The following is a 26287-nucleotide window of genomic DNA, read 5'->3' on the forward strand; positions in this document are numbered from 1 at the left end:
AATAGTTGCCGTGATTGGTTTAGTGTAGTTTAGTGATACTGAACTTTTTCATTAAGAAACATTGCCCACTATACTATACATGTCCTCATGGCTATTCAATATTATACGTTTAGAATTTTAAGCCTTCTTTGGAGGTTAATCAATGGGAAAATGCACCAAAATAGATATATTTTAAGCTGTTTTAATCTAGGATTTTTGTGCTTTTGTAGGCTAGTGAACACAGCGTCGTTGTCGTTGTCGTCGTCGTCGTCGTTGTCAGTGGTGGTGGTGGTGGTGGTGGTGGTGGTGGTGGAGAGAAATAATCGGTTGGTATCATCCATCAAACAAGGTGACTGCTTCACGTCGTCCATAATCTTAACCTTTAAGTCTTGGGAGGTTAGTGTAGATTTTCGGTTGTATGGAGGAGACTACTCCTAGGCTTGAATTGTTCGCAGGCAGATTGATAGCCACACAAAAGTTTATTTGATTGTTTCATGGAAATTGTCTTAAATTATTAATTATGTCATCTTATGCTCGCAAAATACCTTTTTTCCCTCTTGAATGTCATTATTCTTTTATAAAAACGGAAATGAACTTTAAATAATCCGAACGCCTGCTAAAATGCTCCATTCGAGTCATGTGATGCCTGTGACGTTACGGGCTAGCTCGCTGCTCCTTCTGTCATAATGCTAATTCACAGTGATGTCTTGTTTTTGAATGTACGCTTCGGGAAATAGATTTCAAATGGTGTGTAGTACCATACTGTATGAATACATCTATAAAAACTCCTGAAAAGTTGTTTGTGAGTGTTCCAGAGAATGAGAAGATGCGTGAGGTTAGTGTTTTTTTTAACGTCCCGTCGACAACGAGGTCATTAGAGACGGAGCACAAGCTCGGGTTAGGGAAGGATGGGGAAGGAAATCGGCTGTGCCCTTTCAAAGGAACCATCCCGGCATTTGCCTGAAGCGATTTAGGGAAATCACGGAAAACCTAAATCAGGATGGCCGGAGACGGGATTGAACCGTCGTCCTCCCGAATGCTAGTCCAGTGTGCTAACCACTGCGCCACCTCGCTCGGTAGAAGATGCGTAAAATGTGGTCTAACTTACCTCCAAGATATGCTCTCCTACAGTTACAGCGAAGGATAGCGTCATTCAACGAAATTAAACACCAGTGAAAATTGTAGTTTTACCTGCCTACACCTCAATTATTCGGTACCTCAGTTGTTGGAACGGTAAAGCGTCGAATTTTATAAGATGATGTCCGTAGATCGCTGGTTCGGGTTTAACCCGAAAGAACATTTTAACTTATTTGTAAAACGACTCATCAGTCCTCTCATGTGAAAGCCGTATCACAATTACAATTCTTCGCTATTTACATGCTCTTACATTTGCAGTCGCTGTTCCCAAACGCACGTTCAGAAAGATATTTTCTAGTTAATGTGACCAAACACTTTTCATGTTATTAGAAACAGTGTTTCTTTTTTATATTCGTATGGTCTAGCTAGGATTCTTATTGTTTAAACTTTTGCAGTTTCATCATCTTACATAAAGATGAAGTAAGACTGCACAGATGCTAACATTCATTCACACTCACAGACATTGTCGTTTGTGTCACCTGCATGTTGTACACGCTTTATATCTCTCGGTATAACCTCATAGTCCTACACCTCATTGTTTTGTGGATGTATGGTGATCTTTTCACTACTAGAAATGCTTTACAGATAAAGTGAGTTGTTTACTTGCAAAGTAAACGCAGTTATCTTCTGTTGTCCGTTTCTCAGACTAAGACTTATGTGAAGCTTTATATAATACATGCCACACTCGAAGCAAAAGCTACAATTTGTAAAAATAGATGAGCCTTCCAGGAGTCGAACATGTGACCTCTTTCACTGCAGTCGAATGCGCTATCAGTTGCGCTGCGGAATGCCCAACAGGTGCAGTATCTCTGCTGAATGCCTTCTACGCAGGAAGTTTTGCCAAGAGTAATTTTGTTGTGCTTTGGGTCGCAGCTCATACAGTCGACAATCTAGTTATAATATACGAACCCATTTGCAAAAATTGTGCAGTTGCTCAGTCTTGGGCGAGTTTATGATGTTGCACGGAGCAGGGAAAAGAATGCTTGTCGTTGCACATATGGCGGCTCTAAATGTATGGAGCATAAACGCATCAACTTTCGCAAGGCGTCCACTACCAGCGTTCAGAAAATTCCGTTGTATTGTTACTTAAAAGATGGAGTTGCGATTTTCCATCACTATACAGCTAAACTGTTTGCGGTAAAAGTACGTAAAAGCATAGTAACTTCGGCTAACGCTCCTATAACACAAGTATAGCTTCGTCTTACTCCAAGCCTGTGACGTCACCAGAGTATCGGTTAACAACAGAGCGTTTTCCATCACGTGACCAGATCTTGATATTTAATGATTTTTAAGCTTTAATTACAAAAAAATAGATATTTTGTGAGAATATTGACCGTAATTGCTATTTAAATGTTATAACCAATCACAACAAGCCTACATTAACATTTAACTACTTGACCATTTTATAATAAATATTAGAGGAAACCTCTTCGCTACACAGTTACTAAAAGATTGGTGTCGTCTTGATGGCCTTTCTTCTATAACTAGGCGGTAATCAGAGATGATGCTGTTGGACATTTTCGTGTACAACCTTACTGAGAGACTAGATAGCAGGACTACATTTTGTAGTTCAGTCCCGCTCAGTGATAGGACCTACACAGCTGTTGAAGATATGCGACCATGTTCTGGTTCGCCAGACAACGTATGGCGGGTCATGACGCCCCGCTGAGGGGTTTGCTGGTAGAATTGGGGTCAGCTTCATAAAACGAAGCAGAACTTAGTGAAAAAAGTATGAAAGTAGTCATAGAATTGCTTCATTTAATACACTTAATTATTTATTAACGGTATTGTTCTTCATGGTATTGCACTGCATGTATCAGAATATGGTCAGTCTCAGTTGTCTTTCCTATAAATTCATACCTACCGCGGTTTAGACAAAGCATACCCAACATTTGAGTCTTAAATTTACGAAGAATGTGGTAGTGGGTATTATCTTAAGTCGTACACGTTGGTATGTCGTTTGAGTGATCGGCCCACATATTGTGGGATTCAGTAGCATTCGAGAGGCCGTCAGGCCAACTCTGCTCATCCCTAAACTCGTATGTGGCTAAACAGTAGTACACTAACAGGAAAAGGTTGCGGCAGAAGTAACGGAATAATGCGCAGGTGTGTGTAGCGCTGAACTGTCTAACTCGGGGAGACAGATCTCGCCTAATGCTAGTAGTATTCTGTAATTACTACTTCGGGTTCCATGGAAATAGGCTGAAAACCTGAGGTAACGTTGGCTCGACTGTGTCTAGATCTGGCCAACTCGTACGCTGAACTCTCACTTGCTGTACGGGTACCACAGCGACACCGCCTCTGCGTGGGTCTAAGAGAGTATCGGTCGGTGGTTTCAGTGCAAGTCTGCAGTTAGTGTTCGAAAGGTTCTGTCCCTGACAAAACACGTACGGAAACACATAATTTGTATTGAATTCGTTGGGAATCCGACACATCCAGTCCAAGCAAATTGGTGATACCAGTTCGTACACTATGTGATCAAAAGTATCCGGACACTCCCAGAAACATACCTTTCTTATGTTTGGTGCATTGTGCTGCCACCTACTGCCAGGTAGTCCATATCAGCGACCTCAGCAGTCATTAGACATCGTGAGAGAGCAGAATGGGACGCTCCGCGGAACTCGCGGGCTTCTAACGTGGTCAAGTGACACTCCTAAACATCCAAGGTCCACTATTTCCGATGTAATAGTGAAGTGTAAACGTGAAGGGACACGTACAGCACAAAAGCATACAGGCCGACCTCTTCTGTTGACTGACAGAGACCGCCAACAGTTGAAGAGGATCATAATGTGTAACAGGCAGACATCTATCCAGATCATCACACAGGAATTCCAAACTGCGTCGGGATCCATTGCAAGTACTGTGACGGTAGGGCGGGAGGTGAGAAAACTTGGACATCATGGTCGAGCTGCTGCTCATAAGCCCACATCACGCCGGTAAATGCCAAACGACGCTTCGCTTGGTATAAGGAGCGTAAACATTGGACGACTGAATAGTGGAAAAACATTGTGTGTAGTGACGAATCACTGTACAGAATTTGGCGAATGCCTGGTGAATGTCATCTGCCAGCGTGTGTAGTGCCAACAGTAAAATTCGGAGGCGGTAGTGTTATGGTGTGGTCGTGTTTTTCAGGTTTGTTGTTTCGCGTGGCACTATCACAGCACAGGCCCTACATTGATGTTTTAAGCACCTTTCTGCTTTCCACCGTTGAAGAGCAATTCTGGGATGACCATTGCATCTTTCAACGCGATCGAGCACCTGTTCATAATGCACGGACTGTGGTGGATTGGTTACACGACTGTAACATCCCTATAATGGTGTGGCCTGTACAGAGCCCTGACCTGAATCGTATAGAATACCTTTGGGATGTTTTGGAACGCCGACTTCGTGCCAGGCCTCGCCGACCGACATCGATACCTCTCCTCGGTGCAGCACTCTGTGAAGAATGGGCTGCCATTCCCAAGGAAACCTTCCAGCACCTGTGAGAGTGGAAACTGTTATCAAGGCAAAGGGTGGCCCAACACCATATTGAATCCATATTGAATTCCAGCATTACCGACGGAGAGCGCCACGAACTTGTAAGTCATTTTCAGCCAGATGTCCGGATACTTTTGGTAACACAGTGTAGTTGATCATCTACCCTGTTTTATAGGGTTTAGTTTCCAAGCAGTGTGTTTTGCTGACGGCTGTTACATCAAGCCGTAACTACTGATTGACGACTTTTTTAATTTTTTTAAAGAATCTGGTAAGCTCGTAGATGCAACTGAATCCCCAGAATATAAAAAATGAATGCTTGAACTGCGGCAAAGTGTTTCCATCAGTACTGAGGTATCGTTGAACTGGAGCCCAGTATTTATTATAAAACTGTTTGTGCGGATAGCTACGACGAAGTGCATATAAAACAGGGTAGAGCATAAACTACCCACTTATTGGGACTGGGTATGTCAGCTTCCCAGCGGATTCAATACAAATAATGTGTTTTCGTACATGTTTTGAATTTCTGATACGAGATGAAAAAAATATCGACTGTCGTTCCATATATTCCATAGTTTTTTCATAATATATAGTATTGATATTACGTGTGATTTCTTGGTGAAACATTCACATTCGTTGCTTTTCAGTAAGTTGTCGTAAAGTAAAACTAACTACAACATTTTTTAAAAGTCATTTCTCATTCAATAAACAAATTGTCAGCTGATCTTTGATATTGTTTTATACGATTATGGCGTGGAATTTGTAAGTTGTGTTAAATGAGCATATTCCTCTGTAGGTACTGCAACTATTTTATAATCGTTTTTTCATTGTCTTACTGGCAGAATAACCCGACGTTGCAGAGGTATTTATTTATAGCTGCGCCTCCATGTCCGTACCACGCAGCGCCTGGCCTTGCGCTTAATGTTTATGACGTCATATCTCCCAAAATGTGTATCATACACTAATATAAGCTTGTAGGTTTATTCAGTGGCATGCGTGGATTCTGCGTACGAAATTGCGAATGGAGCTAGTAGCAAAGAAGCAATTAATTTACACGTCATACATGATGCGGCGCCGGCTGCTGTGGCCGAGCGGTTTTGGGCGTTTCAGTCTGGAACCGCGCAACGGCTACGGTCGCAGGTTCGAATCCTGCCTCGGGCATGGATGTGTGTGATGTCCTTAGGTTAGTTAGGTTTAAGTACTAAGTTCTAGGGGACTTATGACCACAGCAGTTAAGTCCCATAGTGCTCAGAGCCATTTGAACCTCAGATGTTAAGTCCCATAGTTCAGAGAGCCATTTGAACCATGGTGCGGCAGTTTTCACGCATCTCGACATCTTCTTCCATTGCCTCCTGTCCTCTTTCGCCCACACGACAATATTGGATTTCTCTGCACCCAATATCCAGCACGGTAGCCAGTCCGTTGTGGAGGGGCCGTCATGTACCCTTTTGGTGGTAGCCCCATGACAACACAAGAATCGCACTGCTGATGCCTGAGCTGTAAACTCCCCAGGTATGCCAAGGAATAGATACCTGTCTTTCTGGGGTATCAGGACCCCTGGCAATGGCCACAGTGCCAGTTGGCCTTTGCTGTGGCTGGGTGGCACCCATGGGGATAGCCCCTGATTGGAGTGGGTGGCATCAGGGCGGATGACCCGCAATGAAGCGGACTAAGTTATCGCTTGCTGGTGACCGTATGGCACCAGCAGTCTCTAAGAAGGGCAAGATAGAATACAATGCTGACAGGTATGACCCTATATCGTCTCCCTCCCTCGCTACACCATGAGAGGAATGTAGATCTACAGAATGGAGAGAGCCATATTCGCCCCGGTTTTTAGTCTGTAGCAGAACCGATGGGGACCCTTTTCTACCTGCGAAGCCTCACTTTATCGTTGAACACCTTGAGGACAAGTTTGGAGAAGTGACAGTGCTGTTCAAGATGCTAAAAGGTGCAGTCTTGATTCAGACAGAATCCCCAGCCCAGTCCCGAGCGTTACTCGCCTGTGACAAGCTGGGTGATATTACTGTTTCCTCAGTCCCCATAAAAGCCTCAACATGGTCCTGGGGATTATTTTCCATCGTGACCTCCGCTTGCAGTCTGACGACGAGATCCGCGCCGGTTTAGAATGGCGGGGTGTTCATTTATCCGGCGCATTCATAGGGGAACCAAAGACAACAGGGCTGCGACCGGTGCCTTCATATTGGCCGATCCTCGACCTGGTGTAACAAGAAACGTGATTCATTTGATCAGGCGACACGTTCCGCTTGTCCCACAGTGGAGTCTCGATTATCGCGTGCCCCCTGCAGTTATAGTTGACGATGTCGTTGGCTCAACGTAGGGAGTTGTGTAGGGGTCGTATGCTGCAGAGCTGAAGGCTCAGCAATGTGAGCCGAACGGTGTGCTCCCTAAAACTTGCGCCTGAAGCATCATTATAGTCTCCTGCCAGAACTACACAGATATGGCCGCCTGTCCTGCTTTACAGAGATGTCACCCCTTCGACCTCGAAAGTTAGGAGTCGCGGACGTCCAATAGTTTGTCGCGTACTTTGTGTAGTAGATACTGATGTCAGCCGACTTGCTTCGCCGTTGCAGATGAGCGAATTTCCCGTAACGAATTACCCTTTGCGAGACTCGCTTATGTCAGTGTATTTGCCCCATTTGCGGCCCTTATCGACGAACAACTGATTTCCCATTCGCTTCTGTTCCGCTTATTTAAATTCATTAACGGCTCACGTGCCCGCAACGTCACTAGGCACCATTCAGTCTCGCGATGGGCAGTGTCAATTTCAGATATTTTACGTGATTTTTGTATGTGATAGGAAATGTAATGAGATTTTCTGTCGTAGCGGTGACCAGAATGCTATGACAGCTGCCTGCACACGCTACTTGCGATACAACCTTGGTTCTTTAATGTCTAAGAGCAGGTAATGTAAATCATGTATATATGTAGACTGAAGCGACGAATGAAAATTTGCACTGAGCCCCTGGATTCGAACCCGGGTCTGTAGCTTACTAGGCAGATGCGCTAACCACTACGCAACCGTGCCACAGTGGCTTTGCGCAATTGCACGGACTACCCTAGCACTCCTTCTTTTTCAATTCAAATTCCCATAGATGGCTCAGCCCCTCTAGTATTCACCCAAAACTCGAACAATATTGCAGAGGCCCTCCAAGTTTACAGGATTAGCATCTCAGCATCGAACGAAACTGGGAATCCCTCCTCAAACCAGGCGGAGGTGTTTTAATCAGATGAAAGTGTATGGTTCCAGAGATCTTTTCAAGTCTCAAACGTCTGTGATGTGTGTATGCAGACTGAAGTGACGACAGAAAATTTATACCAAGTTCGGTATTCGAACCTGGATCCCCTGCTCAGTTTCGTGATAATACCAGTAAGCTGAAGCGTGAATGGGAATTGACTGAGGGAGGGAGGCGTGCTAGTATAGGGTTAGGCCGCGCAGTTGTGCAAAGGCAGGGTGGCGTAGTGGATTGTGCATCTGCCTAGTACGCAGGAGACTTGGGTTCGAATCCCAGCCTAGATACTAATCTCATTCGTCGCTTCAGTGTGGTGTATACTCCATAGATGTTTGACACTTGAGAAGGTCTATAGGACTTTAGAATTTCATATAACTTAAATCAGACTATAGGCCACGCTAACTGTGAGAACAACCAGAGTTTTCGTACAGCCGCTGCGTAGGTTTTAGCTGAAATATAAATTAGTTTTTCAACTTGGGAAAACGAAAAAAAGACCATCGTTACTGTAAATCTGCTTATAATACAATAATTGGAAGTGACGACCGTCTCGGCCGCATCTGGCATTAGGTTTCCAATCAGCAGAATATTTCATAGAAATCGCTGTACATCCAGTTACAGGCGCGAGCTCCTTCACGCAGAAATATGGAATTTCGGTCGGGCGGCGAGATTCATTAAGTGATGGATGAGTGTGCGTGCGGCTGGGCGCGGCGCGCGCAAAATTTCAGGGCAGGTAAATTGGCGGCGGGATCGGGTGTCGGGTGTCGGCGGCTGCGGCCGCCGCCGCTACCGCCCCTGGCGCCATCCGTCATTCGGACGCCGGCCGGCCAGCGGCGACCCGACCCCGCCGCCCGTACTCGTTACCTCTGCGTCCGCGATTGATGACCACAATCAGTCGTCTGCACCGCTGCGTGCCCCGCCTCTCCGCGGACTTTCGTACGCACCGCCGGCCGTACGCAGGGTTTCATCTTTCCGCCCATCTGGCGTACCACTCTGGCTTTTGAGTAAAGTAGTCGAAAAGAAGTAAACCGGTGTTCCGTTTTCGGCAGTGCAGCTGGATTGCGTAGACATTTTGGCACAAGATTTTAGCTGAGAACCATTCAGCCAATTCAATTCTTTCTCTACCAAAAGATTGGCGCAGTGGCACATGCGACGCGGTGCTGTCCTTCACTTTGCACTGAAATGACAAAAGTCGTGGGGTACCTCCTAATATCGTGTCGCACCTCCCTGTACCCCTTATAGTGCAGCAACTCGACGTGCCATGGACTCAACAAGTCGTTGGAAGACGCCTGCAGAAATATTGAGCCATGCTTTCTCTGTAGCTGTCCATAATTGCGAAAGTATTTCCAGTGTAGGACTTCGTGCACCAACTGACCTCTCGATTACGTCCCATAAATGTTCTATGGGATTTATGTCTAACGATCTGGCTGGACAAATCATCGAATTATCCACAATGTGCTTCAGACCAACAGTGAACATCTGTGACCCAGTGACGTAGCCCATTGTCGTCCATAAAACTTCCTTCGTTGTTTGGTGTCCAAGTAAACGAACATAACCATTTCCGGTCAATATTCGCATCAGTTGAACAAGAAGACCCATTCCATACTATTATGGAGCCACCACCAGCTTGCACGATGACTTCAATTACTTGGGTCCATGGCTTCGCGGGGTCTGCGTCACATTCGATCCTTATCATCAGCTGCTACCAACTGAAGTCGTGACTCATCTGATAAGGCCATGGTTTTCCAGTCGTCTATGGTCCAACCAATATCGTCACGAGCCCAGAAGGGGCGCTGCTATTAGCACAGGTTCAAAATGGCTCTGAGCACTATGGGACTTAACATCTGAGGTCATCAGTCCCCTAGAACTTGAATTACTTAAACCTAACTAACCTAAGGACGTCATACACATCCATGCCCGAGGCAGGATTCTAACCTGCGACCGTAGCGGTCGCGCGGTTCCACACTGAAGCGCCTAGAACCGCTCGGCCACACCGGCCGGCTATTAGCACAGGCACTCGCGTAGGTCGTCTGTTGCGACAGCCCATTAACGCCACATTTCTCTGCAGTGTCCTAAAGGATATGTTTATCGTACGTCACACATTGATTTTCGCTGTTACTTCACGCAGTGTTGCTTGTCTTTTAGCACTGATAACTCCACGCACACGCAGCTGCTCTCGGTCGTTAAGTGAAGGCCGTCGGCAACTGCGTTGTCCGTGGTGAGAGCTAACACACGAAATTTGATACTTTGGCCACTCTCTTGACACTGTGTATCTCGGAATTTTGAATTCCGTAACAATTTACGAAATGGAATATCCCATGCGTCTAGCTCCAGCTACCATTCCGAGTTCAAAGTCTTAATTCCCATCGTGGGCCATAATTACGTTGGACACCTTTTCATATGAATCACCTGAGTACGAATGAGAGGTCCGCCAATGCACTGTCTTCTTGTTTCTTGTGTACGCGATACTATCGCCATCTGTATATGTCCATATCACTATCTGTCACCTCACTGTAAAAAGAAAAAAAAATGCTGTTATGGGCTCATTTACTCAACATAGTCCCCGTTGAGCTTCATGGCATCTTCGTTCCAGACCCTGTAACTCATTTTAAAAAAATATTGCGATTGTGCTGCAAACTTCTCATTGGCAGTCGTTCTGGCTTCCTCATTGTTCGGAAATTGTTACCCTTGAGATGTTTCTTGAAGTGTGGGAACACACGATAGTCTTGGGAGGGGGTGGGGGTGGGGGGCAATTCAGGTGAATAGGGTGGATGTTTGAGGATTTCAGAGTGAAGATGGGGCAATATTTGGTGCGCGATGGCCGCCTTGTGAGGACGGGCTTTGTTTTGCAGAAACAAGACTGCCTTTCTTAGCTTTCTTCAACATTTGGACACCAGTCGTTACTTCAGTTTGTGGAGAAATTCAACAAAGTACGTTGCCGTGGTGCTTTTACCATGTTGCAAGTAGCCAGCAAGCAGGATTCCGTCTTTGTCTCAAAAGAAGAGTGCGAGCAGTTTGCATGCTGATATTTGTGTTTTGAACTACTTTGACCGTGGATAACCACTGTGTCTCCATTGTCTGGAAACTGGATCATAAGTAGATATCCGTGTTTAATCAGTGTTGAGGATCCAAAAACCCCACACGATCCCGGCGAAAGTGGACGAAAATGGAACGTGAAGCAACCACACATTCAGGTTTTGGTTTGCGTTGAGTCATTTGCGAAGCCATTTGGCTGGGATCTTTCTTATGTCCAAAACCTCGTGAATGATGTGTCCCAAACATTGTCGGGATATGTCCAGGGTATCTTCTGACCTTTTAGCAGGTATCCTCGAATCATCCAGGGTTAATGAATGAACAGTCTCCACAATTTTGGGAACTGTGACATGAGTTGGCCTTAGGATGTTAATTTTCAATCCTGAAATGCCCAATTTTAAACGCAGAAACTGAATTCTTGATACTGGAGTAGTAAAGGCAGTTACCACCAAATGTTCCAGATATACCATCGTAAATCTGTACGTGTCTGATTTAAAAAATAGTTTATCACAGAATGACTGTCTTTCACTATTAAATCTCTATTTTCTGGCGCCATCTTCGCTTCAAAAGTGCACAGGAAAATAAAAGCCATTGTTACTGTTACGCACTTACCGGCACATATAACGTAAAGAAGGAGGTTTTATGCCAAAACAACAGAATTAATCTACATTCATTTTAAGTAGGAAAAGCCAAGGACTTATTACCAGACTTTCGTACGCGTAAGTTTCTCTTTCGCTGTGTTGAATTTAGCGCCCTCTGCCAAATGTATCTGACGCGCACAGGGACACGTGTGAGGATGATAATCCATGCACACCCTCTGTCCAATCGCTGGCTAACTGAGTTAAACGCAGTGGCCAAAGTAGTAGTAGTAGTAGTAGTAGTAGTAGTAATTGTGACTAGATTCGACATTTGGCAGGGTTTTCCTCGCATATGTGTCAACATTTCATTTAAATTTGGCCGAATCGCATAGAAACAGTATGTTGAATTGATCTTCCGATCACGTTCACAGACTTTGTTCTTGTCGACTGGGTAAAGAGTAAAGACTGATGAGAGTTAGCGAAGGGTTAGAGTTTACAGATTACCAAGCCAATGTCACAAAGCTTAAAAGTCACAGTTCATAAAAGGTGCTTGGAACATGGTCGCAACACACTTCTTTTGCAGCCCAGTTAGTCAGCAATAGCTGAGCGTTTGTATTTCCTCAGGACACTCTATGGATTAAGTTGGTTAGTTTGGCCACTAAATTTTAACTCTGCGGGCATGCAGTTTGAAAGCGTTAAGTGTGTGGAATATCACTGTTCCGCATATGCTCGCATGCCTCAGATGGGATAATACTGGAAAAACGGCGATCAGGCAGCGAAAACTTATTCACAACTTGCTGTTTCTATTGTCCTAATAATTATAGCTCGCCCTTCCCACAAAGACGTACAAGTTGCTAAGTGGCTTCAGATAGAAACACTTGTACCATACGTGAGTTTTATCTACAATGGATGAAATTGAACTCCGTGGTTGTTCCTTTATAGGGCGAAGAATAATAACCGCTACCAGTCACAATAGAAGGCGATTTCATTTAACGCGATTGGTTTCTGGCTTGTGCCCATCTTCAGGTGGTTTCACATACAATTGTTTCGCTGCTCACTGTTGGAGATCACTGTTCAATTAAAATGCAAATAATGTGATGATGACTACTTAGATCCAGTAGCGCATCAAAAGGCAGAACATACAGTAGTGTACCAAAATGCGTAACATGGAAGTACCAATATTTTCTGTGGTGTATAATATAAAGTTAATGTGTAAAAAATCGAGATATTTCTGTTAACAATGCGATAAATGTAATGTGGCAACGTAATGGATATCCCAGATATATTGAAATACTGTAATTTTTGTAACACATGTCGCTTAGTAACTGCAAAGTGTTTCAGTTCGATCTGTTTAGTCTTCATCACATTATTTGTTTTTAATTTAAACAGTGATCTCCAACAATGAACCTTGAAACATGTAATTGAGTGTAAAACCATCTAAAGATCAGAATAAGCCCGAAACCAGTTGTGAGTTCAATAAAATCACCTTCTATTCTGACAGGCAGCGGTTGTTATTTACACTCTACCTGTGTCGTACGCTCACTTCATTTCACCCCGCCAGTTTTTAGTGTGAAGTCAGCGACATGCACCAGCGGTCTCCATTGTAGGACTAACCAGAAGATGGCTGAATGGCTGTTAACCGAAATATCGTTACAAGATGTTGACGTGATCCATCTCCATTTTCGAAACCTCATAGAATATTAGTTACGCCTAGAAAACTTCAAAAATAACCTCCGAAGTAACCCACATTACAGCGGCCAGACTCTAAATGCGGCTCTTTGTGAATTATCGTTTCCAAACCCGCACGCTTGAAACGATCTTTTACGTTTGTCCTCGGACGTATCGTGGCATCGCACGAAGTTCTACTCACGGCCGTGGTCAGAATGAACACAGCACTTACGTTGGTTAGGATTATGGTGAAGGGTAGTGAAAGTCCCATTTTGTAAAAATACACAACTTTTTTCTTACATGATTTTGTCCCTCGTATATTCCGACTTTTTGTATTACAGGTGGTATCTCATATCCTCACTTTCACCGTTCGCTGCTGTGTTAAGCCAAGTGACGTTGTGATGACGTTCCGCTAGGTGTGAACGCACCACAGTTTGACGGTGACTTCGACTGTCGTTCTTTTCCGTTTCGTTGACGGCAAGTGTGAATCGGTCTTTACTCCTGGTAATCATGATACACTTCACGGTTTTTCCTTTGTCACTTGAGATTAAGGCTGAATTGTCGAATGTCGTTCCCGAGTGTTGTCGTGTGTGGTGGTAGTGTCGAGTGAAGTCGAGCGCCTGGCCGACCCCCAGACGCGGAGCTCGCGAAGCGCTCCCGCGTGTGTGTCGGCCGGGACGGGAGTTTCTTACGAGAAAGCTTCGCCCGTGTGGACCACTCCTTTGCAAAGGCATTAGCAGAAGGCGTCGCGCCGGCAGGTTTCTCCCGGGGCGGAGCGAGGCGCAGACAAAGCCGTCGGGCGACCTTTGTGTGTGACGGATGTGCGGGGGTAATCCGGGCAACGTGACCGCTACTCTCCTTTCTGTCTACCGGCCCCGCCCGGCCGCCGTATAGCCTTACCAGCGCGGCCTTTGTGTGTCCTCCATATGTCTTAGCGCCGGCGCCACAATAGTGCCGAGAGCGCCAGAGGAAGCAGATATGCGTCGCCTCTCCACACCGACGCCTAAGCCGGCCACGGCGGCGCCGAGTGCCGACGCCTCGGCGTGGACGTGCTAATTCTCCCGCCTCCTTCGAAAGTGTTCCATCCTACAATGTACGTTTCGTGTTGTACTAATCCCCCGACCGGTCGGGCACACAGTTTTAATCTGCCAGGAAGTTTCAGATCAGCGCACACTCGGCTGCAGAGTGAAAATGTCATTCTGGAAACATCCCCCAGGCTGTGGCTAAGCCATGTCTCCGCAATATCCTTTCTTTCAGGAGTGCTAGTTCTGCAAGGTTCGCAGGAGAGCTTCTGTAAAGTTTGGAAGGTAGGAGACGAGGTACTGGGTGAAGTAAGGCTGTGAGTACCGGGCGTGAGTCGTGCTTCGGTAGCTCAGTTGGTAGAGCACTTGCCCGCGAAAGGCAAAGGTCCCGAGTTCGAGTCTCGGTCGGGCACACAGTTTTAATCTGCCAGGAAGTTTCTTAGAATCATCTTAGTTATGAAGCTGAAGTCTCGATTTTACACCCAAGATGCGACAGGGGGATGGAGTACATCGCATAAATCTTCGTTTGTTTAGAGGATTGTGTCGAAACAGCATGAAACAGGATGGTCACGTTTCATCACATATGAGATGGAAGTCCTCTGATGACCGAGAGGTTTGCCATTAATGTTCGCAAGTAGACAGTGCTCTCAACCACATATAGAACACGTGGTTGTATACGAGTCGAACGCAGGCTGTGTCACGTGACTGATGCATCCTGACAGAACAGCGGAAAAAATGGTCAAATGACCTGCAACATCATCTCCCTCTCTTAGAATGCATCATCAGTCTGCCATTAAATCGTACCTCTCCACAGCTCCATCTCAATCGATCACCCCGTCCACTCTCGGTTATCCTTTAGTGCAGATGCATGTAAGTCTAGAGGCAGATGGTTCTCTGTCTTCATGAAAAGCGTGAAATACAGTCGTCAACTCGCATGTATCACTATTACCTCAATAGACATACAGTAGAGCACTGCCTCGACGGAAAAAAGTGACTATTTCCGGGGTTCCCTTCGCTTCCATGTCGACGTTTTCTCGGATTCCTCTTGCTGCCGCATACTTGCTCCCATGTACAACTGGTTCTGTGCTAACCAGAAGACACAAAAGCTCTTCCTCAAACGCATTTTGCTGTATATTTCCTCAATTTATACCATTTTTCGCAATTCTATCGATTTTATGTCAGTTCTTCCCATGCGATCATAACATAACCTCCCGTTCCGTGTTGTAAGTGTAGTACAGCTGCCAACACCTCGCACAAATTCACTGCTTTTCTGATCGGGAGGCATAGTATAGCACTGTACTCGATTGCATTCAGTCGCCCCCACCCCACGTATTCCACATTTGCAAAGAGTTTGCTCTGTTTTCTGTATGTTGCAAAGCGTTTGCTTTGTTTTGTCACCACAGCTGTCATGGCTGGCCATGCGAGGCATTGCATGTTGGAGGGGTCTGCTATGCAGCACTTGCTGCAAGCATCACTGTCATCTGGTGGTCAGGGGAAAGGAACCTCGGCAGGACCAAGCGCCCTGTGGACACCAGACACCACGGCACAAGAGTGTTGGGTTCCATTATAAATGGTTTCTCTATGAAACAGAATTGTAGCTTTATGTTATGCTTTTTCCCAGGAATTAAACACTAACTAATGAATAACAAGCAGCACAATACACAGCCTCTAATTCATTTTACAAGCCCCCAAAACGATCAAATATCCCATTGTGGAGACATGTGTTCGTCTCGGATATTTGTCACCTAGAAATTATAACAAATTCTAAGTATTTATTTGTATACCGAGGCTTAAGGTTTCTATTTAGATGTGAAGCCTCCACATTTTCGCAAGTTGCCATGTTGAGCTATTGGAGCTCACAGATGGTAAAAATCTCATGTATGAAGCTAAGTGCCTAGCACCTTATTTTAAATGTATAATGATATTAAGCGAATGTTATAAGAACACATCAGTTTTCAGATTAACATTATAGTGTTTAAACCAGCATGTCATCAGAAGTGCTTTTTTGGCTCTTATTCATTGTGTATATGCTGTGAGTTATAGTTTCAGCAATATGACAATGGATTTGATTTGACATGTTTGATGTATTTCCTGATAACTTCAAATTGGTTTGCACTCTACAGTCACTGTTTTTTATTTGCTTTCAGGTTCTTTTATCTTTACCACTTCTCGTTCTACGCATACCACTACCGGTTCAACGGGCAATACAGCAGGTTGGCTCTCGTCACGTCGTGGCTATTCATACAGGTTGGTGCTGCAGTTTACGTGTAGTTTTGTCTTTGACATTAACTTATTGGTTTTTCGTCATGTTGTTAATCGTAGTTTCAGCTTCATTTTCTTTTTTGTGTTATTTGGATACGCTATCATAAACTGGAGTGATTTATAACTTTCATAATTTCAGACCTTTTTGAGATACTCCAGTGAGCAGGTTGTAGCACAGAATATCGTGTGGTAATACGTCACATCACTTCTTATCTCATAGACATGGGCGAGGACTCTACGGAACTGATAAGTGGGAGAGAGAGAGAGAGAGAGAGAGAGAGAGAGAGAGAGAGACTAATAATTTCGTCACTACATCAAAAATTCTATTCCCATAATTATTCTGTGTGAAACAGTCAGATGTATGAGGTACAACTCATTCGTTTTAAAGAACATGGTAGATTCTTGAATATAAAACAAGAAAATTTATCGAGTTTGTTTGCGTGGCCATCCTCAGCAGTAAGCACTGAAATATTTGATTTGTTAATAAAAAACGCCTTCTCTTCCTGCACTATATTTTATTTCTCTCAGGTACGTGTCGTCTTTTTTCACTTTAGGACATCATTAGTACTCTAGAACGATAAAATTTTATTTTGATATGTATTATTTGTAGATTATAGAATAGTTAACGTTTCGTTTTTTTTATGTAAATAAGTAATTACTTACAGTTCCTCGCTTTTTAGTTGGCATCTGCGTTTCACTCTCCTGGTCTACATCTACATCTACATTTATACTCCGCAAGCCACCCAACGGTGTGTGGCGGAGGGCACTTTACGTGCCACTGTCATTACCTCCCTTTCCTGTTCCAGTCGCGTATGGTTCGCGGGAAGAACGACTGTCTGAAAGCCTCCGTGCGCGCTCTAATCTCTCTAATTTTACATTAGTGATCTCCTCGGGAGGTATAAGTAGGGGGAAGCAATATATTCGATACCTCATCCAGAAACGCACCCTCTCGAAACCTGGCGAGCAAGCTACACCGCGATGCAGAGCGCCTCTCTTGCAGAGTCTTCCACTTGAGTTTGCTAAACATCTCCGTAACGCTATTACGCTTACCAAATAACCCTGTGACGAAACGCGCCGCTCTTCTTTGGATATTCTCCATCTCCTCTGTCAACTCGACCTGGTACGGATCTCACACTGATGAGCAATACTCAAGTATAGGTCGAACGAGTGTTTTGTAAGCCACCTCCTTTGTTGCTGGAATACATTTTCTAAGGACTCTCCCAATGAATCTCAACCTGGCACCCGCCTTACCAACAATTAATTTTATATGATCATTCCACTTCAAATCGTTCCGCACGCATACTCCCAGATATTTTACAGAAGTAACTGCTACCAGTGTTTGTTCCGCCATCATATAATACTACAATAAAGGATCCTTCTTTCTATGTATTCGCAATACATTACATTTGTCTATGTTAAGGGACAGTTGCCACTCCCTGCACCAAGTGCCTATCCGCTGCAGATCTTCCTGCATTTCGCTACAATTTTCTAATGCTGCAACTTCTCTGTATACTACAGCATCATCCGCGAAAAGCCGCATGGAACTTCCGACACTATCTACTAGGTCATTTATATATATTGTGAAAAGCAATGGTCCCATAACACTCCCCTGTGGCACGCCAGAGGTTACTTTAACGTCTGTAGACGTCCCTCCATTGATAACAACATGCTGTGTTCTGTTTGCTAAAAACTCTTCAATCCAGCCACACAGCTGGTCTGATATTCCGTAGGCTCTTACTTTATCAGGCGACAGTGCGGAACTGTATCGAACGCCTTCCGGAAATCAAGAAAAATAGCATCTACCTGGGAGCCTGTATCTAATATTTTCTGGGTCTCATGAACAAATAAAGCGAGTTGGGTCTCACACGATCGCTGTTTCCGGAATCCATGTTGATTCCTACATAGTAGATTCTGGGTTTCCAAAAACGACATGATACTCGAGCAAAAAACATGTTCTAAAATTTTACAACAGATCGACGTCAGAGATATAGGTCTATAGTTTTGCGCATCTGCTCGACGACCCTTCTTGAAGACTGGGACTACCTGTGCTCTTTTCCAATCATTTGGAACCCTCTGTTCCTCTAGAGACTTGCGGTACACGACTGTTAGAAGGGGGGCAAGTTCTTTCGCGTACTCTGTGTAGAATCGAATTGGTATCCCGTCAGGTCCAGTGGACTTTCCTCTGTTGAGTGATTCCAGTTGCTTTTCTATTCCTTGGACACTTACTTCGATGTCAGCTATTTTTTCGTTTGTGCGAGGATTTAGAGAAGGAACTGCATTGCGGTCTTCCTCTGTGAAACAGCTTTGGAAAAAGGTGTTTAGTATTTCAGCTTTACGCGTGTCATCCTCTGTTTCAATGCCATCATCATCCCGGAGTGTCTGGATATGCTGTTTCGAGCCACTTACTGATTTAACGTAAGACCAGAACTTCCTAGGATTTTCTGTCAAGTTGGTACATAGAATTTTACTTTCGAATTCACCGAACGCTTCACGCATAGCCCTCCTTACGCTAACTTTGACATCGTTTAGCTTCTGTTTGTCTGAGAGGTTTTGGCTGCGTTTAAACTTGGAGTGAAGCTCTCTTTGCTTTTGCAGTAGTTTCCTAACTTTGTTGTTGTACCACGGTGGGTTTTTCCCGTCCCTCACAGTTTTACTCGGCACGTACCTGTCTAAAACGCATTTTACGATTGCCCTGAACTTTTTCCATAAACACTCAACATTGTCAGTGTCGGAACAGAAATTTTCGTTTTGATCTGTTAGGTGGTCTGAAATCTGCCTTCTATTACTCTTGCTAAACAGATAAACCTTCTTTCCTTTTTTTATATTCCTATTAACTTCCATATTCAGGGATGCTGCAACGGCCTTATGATCACTGATTCCCTGTTCTACACATACAGAATCGAAAAGTTCGGGTCTGTTTGTTATCAGTAGGTCCAAGATGTTATCTCCACGAGTCGGTTCTCTGTTTAATTGCTCGAGGTAATTTTCGGATAGTGCACTCAGTATAATGTCACTCGATGCTCTGTCCCTACCACCCGTCCTAAACATCAGTGTGTCCCAGTCTATATCTGGTAAATTGAAATCTCCACCTAAGACTATAACATGCTGAGAAAATTTATGTGAAATGTATTCCAAATTTTCTCTCAGTTGTTCTGCCACTAATGCTGCTGAGTCGGGAGGTCGGTAAAAGGAGCCAATTATTAACCTAGCTCGGTTGTTGAGTGTAACCTCCACCCATAATAATTTACAGGAACTATCCACTTCTACTTCACTACAGGATAAACTACTACTAACAGCGACGAACACTCCATGCAATCTATCCTTTCTAAACACCGTCTGTACCTTTGTAAAAATTTCGGCAGAATTTATCTCTGGCTTCAGCCAGCTTTTTGTACCTATAACGATTTCAGCTTCGGTGCTTTCTATCAGCGCTTGAATTTCCGGTACTTTACCAACGCAGCTTCGACAGTTGACAATTACAATACCGATTGCTGCTTGGTCCCCGCATGTCCTGACTTTGCCCCGCTCCCGTTGAAGCTGTTGCCCTTTCTGTACTTGCCCAAGGCCATCTAACCTAAAAAACCGCCCAGCCCACGCCACACAACCCCTGCTACCCGTGTAGCCGCTTGTTGTGTGTAGTGGACTCCTGACCAATCCAGCGGAACCCGAAACCCCACCACCCTATGGCGCAAGTCCAGGAATCTGCAGCCCACATGGTCGCAGAACCGTCTCAACCTCTGATTCAGACCCTCCACTCGGATCTGTACCAAAGGTCCGCAGTCAGTCCTGTCGACGATGCTGCAGATGGTGAGCTCTGCTTTCATCCCCCTAGCGAGACTGGCAGTCTTCACCAAATCAGATAGTCGCCGGAAGCCAGAGAGGATTTCCTCCGATCCATAGCGACACACATCATTGGTGCCGACATGAGCGACCACCTGCAGATGGGTGCACCCTGTACCCTTCATGGCATCCGGAAGGACCCTTTCCACATCTGGAATGACTCCCCCCGGTATGCACACGGAGTGCACATTGGTTTTCTTCCCCTCTCTTGCTGCCATTTCCCTAAGGGGCCCCATTTTGCGCCTGACGTTGGAGCTCCCAACTACCAGTAAGCCCACCCTCTGCGACCGCCCGGATCTTGCAGACTGAGGGGCAACCTCTGGAACAGGACAAGCAGCCATGTCAGGCCGAAGATCAGTATCAGCCTGAGACAGAGCCTGAAACCGGTTCGTCAGACAAACGGGAGAGGCCTTCCGTTCAGCCCTCCGGAATGTCTTTCGCCCCCTGCCACACCTTGAGACGACCTCCCACTCTACCACAGGTGAGGGATCAGCCTCAATGCGGGCAGTATCCCTGGCAACCACAGTCGTAGTCCGATCGGTGGATGCGTGGGACGAGCTGGCCGTCCCCGACAAACCCCCATCCGGACCCCAACAGTGATGCCCATTGGCAACAGCCTCAAGCTGTGTGACCGAAGCCAACACTGCCTGAAGCTGGGAGCGAAGGGATGCCAACTCAGCCTGCATCCGAACACAGCAATTGCAGTCCCTATCCATGCTAAAAACTGTTGTGCAAAGAACGTCTGAACTAATCTACAGAGAGCGCAAACAAATCGACAAAATTTAAACGGTTATTAAAATACAAGATTGCCTAGTAAATGCAGTAATGCTGCTACTTGCGCACTGCTGACACACTGCTCGGCGGCGGAAGGAGACTACGCGATTTTACACTATTCAGGTACTAAAACGCAATGCTACAACTCTCAAATACTATAATACGCTCGAAATTTATGAATTAAACAATGCAAGTACCAAAAACACGCAAAGAAATTAAGAATTAAACTATGTAACAAATGAGTGAGCTATGAGTATACGACTTGCTGCTGCAGCTGCTTATCCAACGGCGGCAGGGAGCACACGTGCCGGATTTCGCATTGCAACTCTATTATCATGTTTTTATGTTCCGAACTTCCCACTTTTCATCTTGTTTACCCTTGTTGTTGTGATGCACTATTAGTCTTTTGTCATTAATTATTATAGATATTTGATCGAAAACTGTGATTTCAAGACGTAATTACTTTGAGTGCGCTACGTGTCTCATCCTGTTTAATTTGTTTACGTTTTTGTGAGAAACATTATACCATCTAATTTACATATGGGCTACTCACAGTTTGACTCACATTCTCAATTTTCTTATCTACAAGGAACCTCTTTGCAAACGCTAAAGGGCCTCGCTGAAATTTCTTGCTTTGCTTAGCATGCATGGTAGGGGAAGACTGCTGTGAATCGTTATGTCACAGAGGTTGATACTGTAATGAAATCTTTCATTGTGTGACAAGTTACGAATTAAAATAAATCTTTCATGCATCTGTATCATCGTTATTTGTGGACGTGGGGTGTGGGGAGTTAGTGGTATGTAAGCATACTTTTACAACGCCTGGTTGGGAGAGAGGGGGGGGGGGGGGGAGAGTCTTGGACAGTCATTACACTCCTAGTGGGGAGAGTGGTGCGTAGAGGTAAGGGCGGGTGGGGGTTTACCTGTAAACATAAGCATGGAGAAGTTGGTGTTTGGTCCAAGCAAAGTTGAGGCCCCAAAGAGCACTCCCTCTATCATGTGACCGGGTACGTATTTAGCATGTTTCTAGGGTCCCCTCAGTTAATGTATATGCAGTTCATTGATTCGTAGAGTCGAGGAAATGTCGTTACAACTGTGAAAAGTGTGGAAAAGTTGAAACTTGCGGCAGAGTAACAGTGTGTACCGGAGCGGAAATCGGACCAGGAATCTTAGCCTTTGCCAAATGCTCTGCCAGAAGAACAGTCCAGACAAGACTCACGACCTGCCCTCACGTCTTAACTTATACTAACATCCCGCTCCTACATTCTAAGCGTTCCGGTTTCGAGTCCCTGGCCGACATACACCTTTAATCTGCCAGGAAGTTTCAAATCAGCGCTGCAGGGTGGTAATTCATTTTGGTAACTGAAACCGATAATCGATGTGACTGTAGAATGTGGTAGGTGATGCGCGACTACGGACGAAACCTCGCAGAACAACTTGAGCATTGTTTCTGACGTTGGTACATAAGAATAATGTATCCGTTTACAATGCAGTGACTATAACTTATGTGACTACAAGACATCGCCACGATCCCGGCGTTCATATAGTTCTAAATACCCCCACCGTCTGATGGTGACCCTGCATTGGGTCGAGAGCTGGCGTATGATCAGATAAAAGCTTTAAAATCTTTATAAAGGGATTGGACGCCGAAATTCATAGAAATCATCGCCTACAAAACCTCTCTCTTCCGGATCGGAAGATTGACTGCTATGAAAGGCCGATGCCTAAACGCACGGAAACTTCGTTTCGCCGGTGATATGACCTCAAAGAGGCTCTTGAATGCTACTTTTCCATTTCATATGACGTAAGAGCCATATACAAGACGTATTTCCGTGGTGTAATTCTGCCGTACTGCTCCCACGGACGTCAGTGCGGAAACACTGTTCCTGGAATATGATAATGCCTACACTGACAGGAGCGGTTCGAAAACTACGTTCTGTAGGCGGTCACGGTTGGTACTGTGTTTACCGCTACCCCCCCCCCCCTCCCTCCCCGTTATAACATGCGCCATCGTCACTTTTAACGTGAAACGTGTGCGTACGGTTTTAATAATAATAATAATAATAATTTTTCTATCCTGCATCTCGTGAACCCCGTGGCCTTTAACGATTGTTGGTGAACAATGCAAGCAGCCACCAATACTTTTGAAATGTTTTACTTCATGCCACAACCTGTTTCGCGCTATCATTCCGATCTTCAGATGACTATTATTTCCGATTACATTGTTTTGGTCAGCAGCGTATTGTCCACCCTTGCAATATGTTCCGTTGGACGGCATTTTGTCTTGTAATTGTCCATAATATTTTCCAAGACACTGTGTAAGTCGTTGCAGTGTAAATAGCGTGCAATTTCGAAAGAAATCACTGTGGCACACTTCATAATATTATTCGTGTGAGTTTCAGCTTCGCACATGTGATTTGCGTTCGATTTTTTTTTTTCAATAAACTAAAGCATTTCAAAGATATATGTGGCAGGTTGCGTTATTCACCAACACTAAAATCAAAATGTGCATGTAGATCTGTATCGATATTCCGAAATCCACCTTATGGCGCGTGGCTGAGGGTACCCTGTACCACTACTAATCATTTCCTTTCCTGTTCCACTCGCATATAGAAAGAGCAAAAAACAACTCTCTGTATGTCTACGTATGAGCAGTTTAAATTTTCTGAATAGTGTTCATCGAAAAGAACGTCACCTTTCCTCCGGGGATTCCCATTTGCTCAAACCTACCAGTAAGAAATCTAGCAGCGCACCTCTGAATTGTTTCGATGTCCTCCTTCAATCCGACATGGTAGTATCTGAAACATTCTCAAGAGTAGGTTGCACTACGGTCCTGTATGCGCTCTCCTTTACAGATGAACCACAATTTCTTAGAATTCTCCCCAATAAACGGAAGTCCACCATTTTCCTTACCTACCACTATCTTCACACACTCGCTCCACTTCATACCACTTTGCAACGTTACGTTCAGATATTTGTGGCGTGACTGTGTGAAGCAGGACACTGCTAATGCTGTATCCGAACACTACGGATTTGTTTTTCCTGCCCATCAGCATTAACTTACATTTTTCTACATTTAGAGCTAGCTGCCATTCATCACACCAACTGAAAATTTTGTGTAAGTCACCTGCTATTCTCTGGATTCACCAGCAGATCGATGTTAGGGAGATCGGTCCGTAGTTTTGCTGATCCGTTCTTTTACCTTTCTTGTACACAGGCGTCACCTGCGCTTTCTCACAGTCGCTTGGGACTTTGTTTGGGTCAGAGAGAAAGGGGCCAGCGCCGTAGTGTATTTTTTGAAAAACCAAATTGGAATTCCTTCCGGATCCGGTGACTCTTTTATTTTCAATTCCTTAAGTTGTTTCTCTACGCCAGGGATGCGTATTATTATGTCATCCATACAGGAGTCTCTTCGATGGTCAGACAACGGTGTGTTTTTACGAGTCGTCTGCGTCAGCGATTTCTTGAATGTGAAATTTAAAACTTCGACTTTCCTTTTGCTTTGTTCAACTGCCACACCAGATTTGCCAATAAGTGACTAGGTGGAAGCCTTAGACCCACTTAGCGATTTTACATAGGACCAGAATTTTATAGGATTAATGCACCGTGACTAACGTTAATATTCGGGCAGTATGAGATTTTTACTTTGTTTCATCATTATTCTTAACAAAACGAACGTAAAATATAACCAAGTACGTATATTAAGTTATGTGTCTTGTAAATAATAGCATAAACTGTATTAACATAAATTACAAAAGTCCTTTAATAATGCCATTTCAGTAAAACTCGACACTATTTTCACGCTACTTTAATATTCGTATACTTTTCAGAACTAATTATTTCAAGACAAATTTTTGTGAAACATGTATGTTTCAGCATCTTGTCGGGTAGCCATTCCGTTGTACAACTTCTTTCAAATGCTTCGGCATACTGTAGGTCATCTTTTTAACTGTCAGTAGTACCTACATCGTGCTATTCGTCTTTTAATCGACTCGTCGAAGTTCCGTTGTAATGTATTGGTATTTCTCTGATACGTTGCTCTAGTTCGACTCACGCACTCTCGTTAGATTTGAGGTTTAGCGACTGATGTGGTTGTAAGACTTTCGACCAATTGTACGACAAATATTCCTTCACAGTGCGAGCTTTATATTTCGCGTCCGTTATCCTGGTAAAGGCGAACGTGTTTGATATCCCATTTTTTTTAGCATATTTCCGTAAGTTGCTTTTAATATGTTCAGATAGACACGTCAGTCAATAATACTGTCGATGAACACTATTTCACCCGGTTCAAATGTGTTTATACAGCCTCAGACAAGAACACTGCCACCTCCATGCTTTACAGTCGAATTAACTTCTGTTGCTTTAAATGCTTCATTCGTCTTACTCCACAACGTCCTTATTAAGTCAAGCCCAATTTCATCCGTCGAGTCTGTTAATTCACATAAGGTTTCTTCCTAGACACACTTCCATGTAGCCGTTATCTTTCAATGCTCTGCAAATCGTTTGAGGACGAACCTTCTTTCCATTCTAGTTTAGAATTTGGGTGCACTGATTTCGAATTCTTTTTTATTTTTCTTAATACGTGCCTTTTGTGATGTGCATATATCGATCAGTTGTTTAATTTAAATCTTATTATTTAGCATCTATTATAAGTTGTGTGAAAGCAGTTCATACTCTTATGTACCAAACAGCTGTCTCAGCATAGTACTCAATAATTTTTTTATTTTTCTTCTGTTAAGAATAAAGTTATGATTCCACAAAATAAAAATGTCCTGTTGGTTGGTTGGTTGATTCGGAAGGAGGGATCAAACAGCGAGGTCATCGGTCCCGTCGGGTTTGGGAAGGATGAGGCAGGAATTCGGCCGTGTCCTTTCAAACGAGGATTTCTAGGGAAATCACGGAAAACGTAAATCAGGATGGCCTGTCGCGGGTTTGAACCGTCGTTCTCACGAATGCGAGTCCATTGTGCTACCCACTGCCCCACCTTGATCGGTAAACGCATAGTATCCGAATATTACTGTACATCGGTACTTAGTACACCACTGTAGCATAACGTCCAAGCATTTGAAAATAACGGTAATATTGGATTCGAAAAAGAATTCGTCCAAAAGTTTGCAAAGTAAATGTGTCATGCAACTGATTTACGAACTATAACAGTAACACACTCTTACAGCTTTGATAGCATCATAACTTACTCAATATAAAATCAAATTTTTGCACGCACCCTCATCAGAAATCAGCTAAATCTCGATTACGCGATAAGTCACACAAA

The 26287-nt window shown here is 44.3% G+C and overlaps 1 protein-coding gene across 4 annotated transcripts in view; it reads left to right on the plus strand.

The window, feature by feature from the left end:
- The window catches only part of LOC126263212 (membralin), a 540938-nt gene that overhangs the window by 454488 nt on the left and 60163 nt on the right, over positions 1-26287 (plus strand). For all 4 annotated transcript variants that reach the window (XM_049960282.1, XM_049960283.1, XM_049960280.1 and 1 more), the window contains one exon: positions 16287-16386. In XM_049960282.1, coding sequence (XP_049816239.1) covers positions 16287-16386 — 100 coding nt within the window. The remainder of the gene's footprint in view (positions 1-16286; positions 16387-26287) is intronic.

This window comes from Schistocerca nitens, chromosome 6 (genome assembly GCF_023898315.1).
Source record: "Schistocerca nitens isolate TAMUIC-IGC-003100 chromosome 6, iqSchNite1.1, whole genome shotgun sequence".
In the NCBI taxonomy this organism is placed as follows: domain Eukaryota; kingdom Metazoa; phylum Arthropoda; class Insecta; order Orthoptera; family Acrididae; genus Schistocerca; species Schistocerca nitens.